We start from the raw sequence: 13314 nt of genomic DNA on the forward strand, positions 1-13314 counted from the left end.
AAAGCCATTTATGACAAACCCACAGCCAATATAATACTCAACAGTGAAAACCTGAAAGCCTTCCTGCTAAATTCTGGAACAAAACAAAGATGCATACTCTCACCACTTCTATTCAACATAATATTGGAAGCCCTAGCTCCAGCAATCAGACAAGAAAAAGAAATAAAAGGTTTCCAAATTTAAAGGGAAGAGGTAAAATTGTCATTGAATGCAGATGACATGATAGTCTATAAAGAAAACCCTAACAATTCCACATGAAAACTATTAACTATTAGAACTAGTAAATGAATTCAGCACGACAGCAGGATACAAGAATATATAGAAATCTGTTGCATTTCTTTAACTAAGAAATAACAAAGAGAGAAAGTTAAAAAAGCAATCACATTTAAAACTGCATCAAACAAAGAAACAAAAAAACCTAGTGACGGGCTTCCCTGGTGGCACAGTGGTTGGGAGTCCGCCTGCCGATGCAGGGGGCGCGGGTTCGTGCCCCGGTCCAGGAGGGTCCTGCATGCCGCAGAGCAGCTGGGCCCGTGGGCCGTGGCCGCTGGGCCTGTACTTCCAGGGCCTGTGCTCCACGGCGGGAGGGGCCGCAGCAGTGAGAGGCCTGTGTACTGCAAAAAAAACAAAAACAAAAACAAAAAAACCTAGTGACAAAACGTAACCAAGGAGATGACAGACCTATATGCTGAGAACTATAAAACATTGATAAAGATAACAGAGATGATTCAAAGAAATGAGATATCTCATAGTCTTTAATTGGAAGAATTAATACTGTTAAAATGGCCATATAGGGCTTCCCTGGTGGCGCAGTGGTTGAGAGTCTGCCTGCCAATGCAGGGGACACGGGTTCGTGCCCCCGTCCGGGAAGATACCACATGCCTTGGAGAGGCTAGGCCCGAGAGCCATGGCCGCTGAGCCTGCGCATCTGGAGCCTGTGTTCCACAAAGGGAGAGGCCACAACAGTGAGAGGCCCGCATACCGCGAAAAAAAAAAAAAGGCCATATAACCCAAAGCAATCTATAGATTTAATGTGATCCCTATCAAATTACCTGACATTTTTCACAGAACGAGAACAGATTATCCTAAGATTTATATGGAATCACAAAAGATCCAGAAATGCCAAATTCATCCTGAGGGAAAAGAACAAAGTTGGAGGCATAATCCTCCCAACTTCAGACAAAACTACAAAGCTACAGTAATCAAAAACATATATATCAAGAGGACAGAACAGAGAGCCCAGAAATAAGCCCAGGAACCTACAGTCAATTAATCTTCGACAATGGAGGCAAGAATATACAATGGGGAAAAGACAGTCTCTTCAGCAAGTGGTGTGGGGAAAGCTGGATAGCCTCATGTTAGTCAATAAAGTTAGAACACTCCCTCACACCATATACAAAAATAAACTTAAAAGGCTTAAATATAACACATGACACCATTAAACTAGAAGAGAACATAGTCAAAACATTCCCTGACATAAATCACAGAAATATTTTCTTAGATCAGGCTCCCAAGGTAAAAGAAATAAAAACAAATGCAAACAAATGGGACCTAATCAAACTTACAAGCTTTCATACAGCAAAGGAAACCATGACAAAACAAAGACAACCTACGGACTGGGAGAAAATATTTGTAAATGATGAGACCATCAAGGGATTAATTTCCAAAACATACAAACAACCAATAAAACTCAATATCAAACAAACAAATGACCCAATCAAAAACTGTGTAGAAGACCTAAATAGACATTTCTACAAAGAAGACATATAGATAGCCAACAGGCACATGAAAAGATACTCAACATCAGGAATTATTAGGGAAATGCAAATCAAAACTACAATAAGGGCTTCCCTGGTGGCACAGTGGTCAAGAATCTACCTTGCCAATGCAGGGGACATGGGTTCGAGCCCTGGTCCGGGAAGACTCCCACATGCCACAGGTTCAAGCCCTGGTCCAGGAAGATTCCCACATGCCGCAGAGCAACAGAGCCTGTGCGCCACAACTACTGAGCCTGTGCTCTAGAGCCCACGAGCCACAATTACTAAGCCCATGTGCCACAAATACTGAAGCCCGTGCACCTAGAGCCTGTGCTCTGCAACAAGAAGCCAGTCCAATGAGAAGCCCGTGCACTGCAACGAAGAGTAGCCCCCACTCGCCACAACTACAGAAAGCCCACGTGCAGCAACAAAGACCCAATGAAGCCAAAAATAAATTTAAAAAAAATTAAAGATTCTCTACCATTAAAAAAAACAAAGAAACAAAAAACTACAGTGACCTCACACCAGTCAGAATGGCCATCATCAAAAAATCTACAAATAATAAATGCTGGAGAGGGTGTAGAGGAAAGGAAACCCTCCTACACTGCTGGTGGGAATTTAAATTGGTGCAGCCACTATGGAAAACAGTATGGACATTACTTTAAAAATAGAGTTACCGGGGCTTCCCTGGTGGCGCAGTGGTTAAGAATCCACCTGCCAATTCACGGGACATGGGTTCAAGCCCTGATCTGGGAAGATCCGACATGCTGCGGAGCAACTAAGCCCGTGCACCACAACCACTGAGCCTGTGCTATAGAGCCTGCAAGCCACAACTACTGAGCTCATGTGCCACAACTACTGAAGCCGATGTGCCTAGAGCTCGTGCTCTGCACGCAACAAGAGAAGCCACTGCAATGAGAAGCCCGCGCACCGCAATGAACAGTAGCCCCCATTCGCCACAGCTGGAGAGAGCCCGTGTGCAGCAACAAAGACCCAATGCAGCCAAAAATAAATAAATTAATTAAAAAATAAATAAGTAAATAAAAAATAAATTAAAAAAATAAAATAGAGTTACCATATGATCCAAATCCCACTCTTGGGCATATATCCAGGAAAGACAAAAACTCTAATTCAAAAAGATACATGCAGGGCTTCCCTGGTGGCGCAGTGGTTGAGAGTCCGCCTGCCGAGGTAGGGGACACAGGTTCGTGCCCCGGTCTGGGAAGATCCCACATGCCACAGAGCAGCTGGGCCTGTGAGCCATGGCCGCTGAGCCTGCGCATCCGCTCCGCAATGGGAGAGGCTCGCGTGTACACACACAAAAAAACAAAAAAACAAACAAAAAAGATACATGCACGCCAACGTTCATAGCAGCACTATTTACAATAGCCAAGACATGGAAGCAACCTAAATGTCCATCGACAGATGAAAGGATACAGAAGATGTGGCATATATATACAATGGAACACTACTCAGCCATAAAAAGAAAAATGAAACAATGCCACTTGCAGCAACATGGATGGACCTAGAGATTATCATACTAAGTGAAATCAGATGCAGAAAGACAAATATTATGACATCACTTACATGTGGAATCTAAACAATAATACACATGAACTTATTTACAAAACAGAAATAGACTCACAGATGTAGAAAACAAACTTATGGTTACCAAAGGGGAAAGGAGGGGAGGAGGGATAAATTAGGAGAATAGGATTAACAGATACACATCACTTAAAGTGATACAGCCACTATGGAAAACAGTGTGGAGGATCCTTAAAATACTAAAAACAGAACTACCATATGACCCAGCAATCCCACTACTGGGCATATGCCCTGAGAAAACCATAAATCAAAAAGAGTCATGAAAAAAAAAAAAAGAGTCATGTACCAAAATGTTCATTGCAGCTCTATTTACAATAGCCAGGACATGGAAGCAACCTAAGTGTCCATGAACAGATGAATGCATAAAGAAGATGTGGCACATATATACAATGGAGTATTACTCAGCCATAAAAAGAAACAAAATTGAGTTATTTGTAGTGAGGTGGATGGACCTAGAGACTGTCATACAGAGTGAAGTAAGTCATAAAGAGAAAAACAAATACCGTATGCTAACACATATATATGGAATCTAAAAAAAAAGAAACAAATGATCAGAAGAACCTAGGGACAAGACAGGAATAAAGATGCAGACCTACTAGAGAATGGACTTGAGGATACAGGGAGTGGGAAGGGTAAGCTGGGACAAAGTGAGACAGTAGCATGGACACATACACTACCAAATGTAAAATAGATAGCTAGTGGGAAGTAGCCACATAGCACAAGGAGATCAGCTCCGTGCTTTGTGACCACCTAGAGGGGTGGGATAGGGAGGGTAGGCGGGAGGAAGATGCAAGAGGGAAGAGATATGGGGACATATGTATATGGATAACTGATTCACTTTGTTATAGAGCAGAAACTAACACATCATTGTAAAACAATTATACTCCAATAGAGGTTAAAAAAATGTTTTTAATAAAATAATAATAATAATAAAGATACACACGACTATATATAAAATATATAAACAACAAGGGTTTACTGAATATAGCACAGGGAATTATATTCAATATCTTATAATAACCCATAATGAGAAAGATTCTGAAAAAGAATCTATAATGGGAAAGAATTATGAATATGTATGAATTACTTTGCTGTATACCTAAAACTAACACAATATTGTAAATCAACAATAGTTCCCCAGAAAAATTTTTTATAAATTATAAAATAAATGCGCAGTGATAAAAAAAATAGTTGGGCTTCCCTGGTGGTGCAGTGGTTAAGAGTCCGCCTGCCGACGCAGGGGACACGGGTTTGTGTCCCGGTCCGGGAAGATCCCACATGCCGCGGAGCGGCTGGGCCCATGAGCCATGGCCGCTGGGCCTGCGCATCCAGAGCCTGTGCTCCGCAACAGGAGAGGCCACAACAGTGAGAGGCCCATGTAGCACACACACACACAAAAAAATAGTTGAGTAAATTAAGGTATATTGATGAGACATTATACTGTATTACACTATAGTTCAAACTATGGCCTGTGGGCTGAGTCCAGTCTACTTCCGGTTTATTTTTTCCTGCTTTTGTCAATAAAGTTTTATAACAAAACAGCCACATTAAAAAAATAATAAAATTACGTCTTCATTATATACTACTCAAAAATGATTAAGTGATCTTTAAAATTCTTTTGTAGCTGGGAGGAAAAAAAGATATATATATATAGCTTGTGCATGTGTATGTGTATGTATGAAATGAATGGCAGCAACGATATAAGAAATAGGAGGGAAGAACTGGGATTATTTTGGTATTAGAAAGTGCTCAATACTATCTGTGAAGTGGTGTAGTGTTATTTGAAAGTAGACCTAGACTGGGTGCAAATGTATTTTACAAATTCTAGAGATTGGTTCAAGATGGTGGAGTAGAAGGACGTGCACTCACCTCCTCTTGTGAGAGCACAGAAATCACAACTAGATGCTGAACGGCCATCGACAGGAAGACGCTGGAACCCACCAAGGAGGATACCCCATATCCAAAGACAAAGGAAAAGCCATAATGAGATGGTAGGAGTGGTGCGATCACGATAAAATCAAATCCCATACCCACAGGGTGGTCAACCCACAAACTGGAGAACCATTATACCACAGAAGTCCTCCCACTGGAGTGAAGGATCTGAGCCCCATGTCCAGATTCCCAGCCTGAGGGTCTGGCAACAGGACTGGGAATCCCCAGAGAATATGGCTTTGAAGGCCAATGAGATTTGACTGCAGGATTTCCACAGGACTGGGGGAAACAGAGACCACTCCTAGAGGGCACACACAGAGACCTGTGCACACCAGGACCCAGGGGAAAGGAGCAGTGACCCCACAGGAGTCGGAACCAAACCTACCTGCTAGTGTTGGAGGGTCTCCTGCAGAGAGAGACCCTGGGTCTCTCACCATGAGAGACAGGAGCTCACCATGGGGATAGGAGCATTGGCAGCAGTGGTTCTGGGAAGCACGCATTGGCATGAGCCCTCCTGGAGGCTGCCGTTGGTCCCACCATACAGCCTGTAGGCTCCAGTGCTGGGTCACCTCAGCCAACAACTAAGAGTAAGGGAACACAGCCCCACCCATCAGCAGATGACAAGGTTAAAGTTTTACTGAGAATGGTTCTCCCCACCAGAGCAAGACCCAGTTCTATCACCAGTCCCCCCCAACAGGAAGCTTGCACAAGCCTCTTAGATAGCCTCATTCACCAGAGGGCACACAGAAGCAAGAACTACAATCCTGCAGCCTGTAGAACGAAAACCGCAATCACAGGAAGTTAGACAAAATGGAAAGGCAGAGAATTATGTTGCAGATTAAGGAATAAGATGAAACCCCAGAAATATAACTAAGTGAACTGGAGATAGGCAACCTTCCAGAAAAAAGAATTCAGAATAATGATAGTGAAGATGATCCAGGATCTCGGAAAACGAATTCTAGGACAAATACTAAAAAAATTTTTAAAGAGAAAAAACTATAACATATATGCTAAGAAATGAGAGAAAATGTAATCACATAAATGCTCAACTAAAACCATAAAAGGCATCCACCAGAGGGCAGATAGCAGAAGGAAGAACTACAATCCTGCAGCCTGTGGAATGGAAACAACAATCACAGAAAGTTAGTCAAAATGAGACAGCAGAGGAATTTGTGAAAGGGACAAGATGAAACCCCAGAACAACAACTAAGTGAAATGGAGATAGCCAACCTATCAGAAAAAGAATTTAGAATAATGATAGTGAAGATGATCCAAGATATGGGAAAAACAATGGAGGCAAGGATAGAGAAGATTCAAGAAATGTTTAACAGAAACCTAGAAAAACTAAAGAACAAACAGAGATTAATAATATGAGAACTGAAATGAAAAATACAAAAGGATTCAATAGCAGAATTAAGTGAGGAGAAGAACGTGACTTAGAAGGTAGAATGGTGGAAATCACTGCCGCGGAAAAGAATAAAGAAAAAAGAATGAAAAGAAATGAAGAGAGTCTAAGAGACCTCTGGGACCAACATTAAACACACCAACATTCACATTATAGGGGTCCCAGAAGGAGAAGAAAGAGAGAAGGGCCCTGAGAAAACACTTGAAGAGATAATAGCTGAAAACTTCCCTAACATGGGAAAGGAAACAGTCACCCAAGTCCAGGAACTGCAGAGAGTCCCAGGTAGGATAAACCCAAGGAGGAACACACCGAGACACATAGTAATCAAACAGACAAAAATTAAAGACAAAGTATTAAAAGCAACAAGAGAAAGCTGACAAACAACATACAAGGGAACTCCTGAAAGGTTATCAGCTGATTTCTCAGCTGAAACTGCTGACCAGAAGGGAGTACCACAATATATTTAAAGTGATGAAAAGGAAGAACCTACAACCAAGAATACTCTACCCAGTGAGGCTCTCACTGGGATTTCATGGAGACATCAAAAGCTTTACAAACAAGCCAAAGATAAGAGAATTCGGCACCACCAGACCAGCTTCGAAACAAATGCTAAGGGAACTTCTATAGGCGAGAAAGAAAGCAGCAACTTAAAACAATCTTGTACATATACAGACGGCTATATCAAAACCCTATGGGAACAGCAAACCCCAAAACTACAATAGATGCACACAAAAAAAGAAAAAACAACCCAAACACAACACTAAAGATGGTCATCAAACAAGAAGAGAAGGGAAGAAAAAAGACCTCCAAAAACAAGCCCAAAACAATTAACAAAATGGCAATAGGAACATGCATATTCATAATTACCTTAAATGTAAATGGATTAAATCCTCCAACCAAAAGACACAGACCTGCTGAATGGATACAAAAACAAGACCCATATATATGCTGTCTACAAGAGACCAACTTCAGACCTAGGGACACATACACATTGAAAGTGAGGGGATGGAAAAAGGTATTCCACACAAATGGAAATCAAAAGAAAGCTGGGGGGGTCTTCCCTGGTGGCGCAGTGGTTGAGAATCTGCCTGCTAATGCAGGGGACACGGGTTCGAGCCCTGGTCTGGGAGGATCAAACATGCCACGAAGCAACTAGGCCCGTGAGCCACAACTACTGAGCCTGCGCGTCTGCAGCCTGTGCTCCGCAACAAGAGAGGCCGCCATAGTGAGAGGCCCATGCACCGCGATGAAGAGTGGCCCCCGCTTGCCACAACTAGAGAAAGCCCTCACACAGAAACGAAGACCCAACACAGCAAAAATAAATTAATTAATTAATAAACTCCTACCCCCAACATCTTCTTAAAAAAAAAAAAAAAAAAAGAAAGCTGGACTGGCAATACTCATATCAGACAAAATAGACTTGAAAACAAAGACTGTTATAAGAGACAAAGAAGGATACTACATAATGATCAAGGGATCAACCCAAGAAGAAGAAGATATAACAATTGTAAATATATATGTACCCAAAATAGGAGCACCTCAATATACTGAATATAAGGCAAATACTAACAGCCATAAGGGAGACATTGACAGTAACACAATAATAGTGTGGGACTTTAACACCCCACTTTCATCAATGGACCGATCATCCAGACAGAAAATCAATAAGGAAACACAGGCCTTAAATGACACATTAGATCAGACGGACTTAATTGATATTTATAGAGCATTCCATCCCAAAGCAGCAGAATAAACATTCTTCTCATGTGCACACAGAACTTACTCCAGGACTGACCACATGCTGGGCCACAAAGCAAGCCTCGGTAAATGTAAAAGAATTGAAATCGTATCAAGCATCTTTTCTGACCACAACACTATAAGGTTAGAAATAAACTACACCATTGGTCAACGTCGGTAATTATTAGAGAAATGCAAATCAAAACCATTGATGCAATGAGATATCACCTCACACCAGTCAGAGTGGCTACCATCAAAAAATCCACAAACAATAAATGCTGGAGAGGGTGTGGAGAGAAGGGAACCCTCCTACACTGTTGGTGGAAATGTAAATTGGTACAGCTACTGTGGAGAACAGTATGGACATTCCTTAAAGAGCTAAAAGTAGAGCTATCGTATGATCCTGCAATCCCGCTCCTGGGCATATATTCAGAGAAAAGCATGATCCGAAAGGATACATGCATCCCAATGTTCACTGCAGCATCTTTCACAATAGCCAAGACATGGAAGCAACCTAAATTAGGTCCATTGACAAATGAATGGATAAAGTAGATGTGGTACACATATACAATGGAATATTACTCAGCCATAAAAAGAATGAAACAATGCCATTTGCAGCAACATGGATGGACCTAGAGATTGTCATACTGAGTGAAGTCAGACAGAGAAAGACAAATATCGTATGATATCACTTATATGCGGAATGTAAAAACAAATACACAAACACACACACACACACACACACACACACACACACACACACACAAGTGAAGTAATTTACAAAACAGAAACAGACTCACAGACTTAGAGAACAAACTTATGGTTACCAGAGGGGAAGGCGGGCAGGGGAGGGATAGTTAGGCAGTTTGGGATTGACAGGTACACACTGCTATATTTAAAATAGATAACAAGGACCTACTATACAACACAGGGAACTCTGCTCAATATTATGTAACAACCTAAATGGTGAAAGAATTTGAAAAACAGATACATGTATATGTATAACTGAATCACTTTGCTGTACACCTGAAACTAACACAATGTTGTTAATTAACTATACTCCAGTATAAAACAAAAAGTTAATAAATACATACATACATACAAAACCACAAAAGGCAGTATTACTGAATCACTTTGCTGTACAGCAGAAATGAACATAACATTGTAAATCAACTATACTTCAATAAAATAAATTTTAAAATAAATAAATAAATAAATCCTCCATTTTATATATACACACAAAATAAAACACAAACAGCAGAAAAGAGTGGAAAACAAAAATATGAACAAAGAACAAGGGCAATGATAGAAAATAGCAATAAATATGATAGACATCAATCCAACTATATTAATAATCACTTTGAAAGCCAATGGTCTAAGTATAATAATTAAAAGACAGAGATTGCCAGAGTGGATTAAAAAACAAGACCCAACTATATGTTACCTACAAGAAAGCCACTTTAAATATAAAAACACATGTAGATGAAAAGTAAATGAATGGAGAAAAATATACCATGCTAATACTAATCAAAAGAAAGTAGAAGTGCTATATTAATTTCAAACAGAACAGACTTCAAAGGAAGGAAAGTTATCAAGGATAAAGAAGGGCATATCATAATGATAAAGGGGTCAATTCTCCAAGAAGATGAAACAATGTATACGCAGCTAACAAGACTGTAGAACTACATGAGACAAAAAATGATAGAACTGCAAAGAGAAATAGATGAATCCACTATAATAGTTGGAGACTTTAACACCCCTCCATCAGAAATGAACAAATCTCTCAGGCAGCAAATCAGTAAGAACATACTTCACCTCAAAAACATCAATAAAATGGATATAAATGCACATCTATAAATTACTTCAGTCAAAAACAGCAGGCTACACATCCTTCTCAAGCTCACATGGAACAATAACCACAATACGCCATGTTCTGGGCCATAAAACACACCTTAACAAATTTTAAAAAACAGTAACCATACAATGCTCCTAGACCAGAATAAAGTTAAACTGGAAATGACACAAAGACAGTTGGAAAACCCCCAAATATGTGGAGATTAAACAACATACTTCTAAAAACATATAAATCAAAGAAGAAATATATTAACTTAAATGAAAATGAAAAGACAACTTGTGAAAATTTGTGGAATGCAGTGAAAGCAGTGCATAGAAAATTTATAGCACTGAATGCATATATTAGAAAAGAAAGATCTAAAATCCATAGTCTAAATTTCTACCTTAGGGAACTACAAAAAGAAGAGCAAATTAAGTCCAAAGTAAGCTAAATAAATAAATAAGTATCAATAAGCCAAGCAAACTAAGAAAAGGAAAGAGCAGGCACAAATTACTAATATCTAAAATGCAAGCGGGACATCACTACAGATCCTATGGACATTAAAAGGAAAACAAAGGAATATTAGGAACAAACCATATGCCCACAAATTTGACAACCTAGATGGAATGGACCAATTCCTTAAAAGACACAATGTGCCAAAACTCACATAAGAAGAAAAAGACATGCTGAATAGGCACCAATTTATGCAAGAAATTGAATCAGTAACTTAACAACCTTTTAAAAAAAGAAAGCAGTAGGCCCAAGTGGCTTCACTGGTGAATTCTACCAGACATTTAAGGAAGAAATTATACCAATTCCCTCCAATCTCTTTCAGAGATAGGAGCAGAAGAAATACTTCTTCCTAATTCATTCTATGAAGCCAGCATTACCCTAATAAAACAACCAGACAGGACACTTCAAGGGGAAAAAAACAAAAAAACCAAAAAAACACTACAGACCAATACCCCTTCTCATGAATATAGTTGCAAAAATCCTCAATAAAGTATTAACAAATCAAAACCAACAAAGTATAATTATATGCAGTGACCAAGTGGGATTTATCCCAGGTATGCAAGACTGGTTCATTATTCAAAAATCAATTAATGTAATCCATCACATCAAAAGCCTAAAAAAGAAAAATCACACAATTATATCAATAGATGCAAAAAGTGTATTTGAAAAAATCCAACACCCATTCGTGAGAAAACTATCAGTAAACCAGGAACAGAGGAAAACTTCCTCACCATATTTCATGGTTAGAAACTAGCTTTCCCACAAGGATCAGAAACTCATTAAGGATGCCCATCTCACCCCTCTTTTTCAACATCACACTGGATCCTAGCTAATGCTTTAAGACAAGTAAAGGATATAAAAAGTATACAGCTGGAGAAGGAAGAAATAAAACTGTGTTTGCAGATTACATGATGATCTGTAGAAAATCTGAAAGACTCAACAAAAAAACTCTTGGAACTAATAAGCAATTACACTAAGTTGCCAAACACAAGGTTAATATACAAGTCAATGCTTGCCTATGTATCATTTATGAACAAGTGAAATTTGAAATTAAAACCACAATACCATTTATATTAGCATCCTATAAAAATGAAATGTTTACATATAAACTAACAAAATATATACAAGATCTATATGAGGAAAATTATAAATTCTTGATGAAAGAAATTAAAGAAGAATTAAATAAATGGAGAGATTCCATGTTTATCGACAGTGAGACTCAATATTTTCAGGATCCTCAGTTCCTCCTAAACTGATGTATAAATTCAGTGCAAGTCCAATCATAATGCCAGTAAGTTATTTTGTGGATACTGAAAGACTGATTCCAAAGTTTATATGGAGAGGCAAAAGACCCAGAAGAGCCAACACAATTATGAACGAGAAGAACCAAGTAGGAAAACTGACACTTTCTGAATTTGAGACTTACTATAAAGCTACAGTAATCAACACAATGCCGTACTGCTGAAATAGACAAATAGATCACTGTAACAGAACAGAGCCCAGAAACAGACCCATGTAAATACAGTCAACTGATCGTTGACAAGGCACAAAGGCAACACAACAGAGTAAAAGTAGCATTTTCAACAAATGGTGCTGGAATAACTGGACATCCATGTAGAAAAAATGAATCTAGACAGACTTTAAACCCTTCACAGAAATTAAATCAAAATGGATCATAGACCTAAATGTAAAATGCAAAACTCCTAGAAAACAACGTAGGAGAAAACCTATATGACCTCGGATATGGTGAGAAAACAAATGCTGGCGAGCATGTGGAGCCACAGAAACTCTGATTCATTGTTGGTAGGAATGTGAAATGAAACAATCACTTTATAAGATGGTTTGGCAGTTTCTTATGAAACTAAGCATACTCGTACCATACGATCTAGCATTTGTGCTCCTTGATATTTACCCAACTGAGCTGAAAACTTATGTCCACACAAAAACCTGCATCTGATGTTTATAGCAGATTTATTAATAATTGTCAAAATCTAGAAGGAACCAAGATGTCCTTCAGCAGATGTAGGGATAAATTCTATTAAGTAGATGAATGGATAAACTGTGGTACATCCAGACAATGGAATATTATTCATTGCTAAAAAGCAATGAGCTATGAAGAAATAACAAAACACGGAAGAACCTTAATGCATATTACTTATCGACAGAGCCAATCTGAACAGGCTACAAAACGTATGATTCCAACTGTAAGACAATGTGGAAAATGGTAAACTATGGAGACAGTAAAAAGATCAGTGGTTGCAGTGTGGGTGGTAGATTTGAATAGATCGAGTACAGAGGAATCTTAGGGTGGTGACAATACTCTATATATTATAATGATGGATACATGTTATTATACACTATCCAAACATACAGAATGTACAATACCAGAAGTGAACCCTAATATAAACTGTGGACTTAGGGTGCTTAAGACATCAGTGTAGGTTCATCCATTGTAAAAATTGTACCACTCTGGTGCGGGATGTTGATAATGGCAGAGGAAATGCATGTGATGGGGGCAGGGGGTATATGGG

At 39.2% G+C, this 13314-nt stretch overlaps 1 protein-coding gene across 1 annotated transcript in view; it reads right to left on the minus strand.

Moving 5' to 3' along the window:
• ALMS1 (ALMS1 centrosome and basal body associated protein) overlaps positions 1–13314 on the minus strand; it is a 236820-nt gene that overhangs the window by 143935 nt on the left and 79571 nt on the right. The window contains exon 12 of the mRNA XM_007453424.1: positions 5680–5875. Within this exon, the coding sequence (XP_007453486.1) occupies positions 5680–5875 (196 nt within the window). The remainder of the gene's footprint in view (positions 1–5679; positions 5876–13314) is intronic.

The sequence above is a fragment of the Lipotes vexillifer genome, unplaced genomic scaffold, assembly GCF_000442215.2.
Source record: "Lipotes vexillifer unplaced genomic scaffold, Lipotes_vexillifer_v1.1 scaffold253, whole genome shotgun sequence".
Taxonomy (NCBI): Eukaryota; Metazoa; Chordata; class Mammalia; order Artiodactyla; family Lipotidae; genus Lipotes; species Lipotes vexillifer.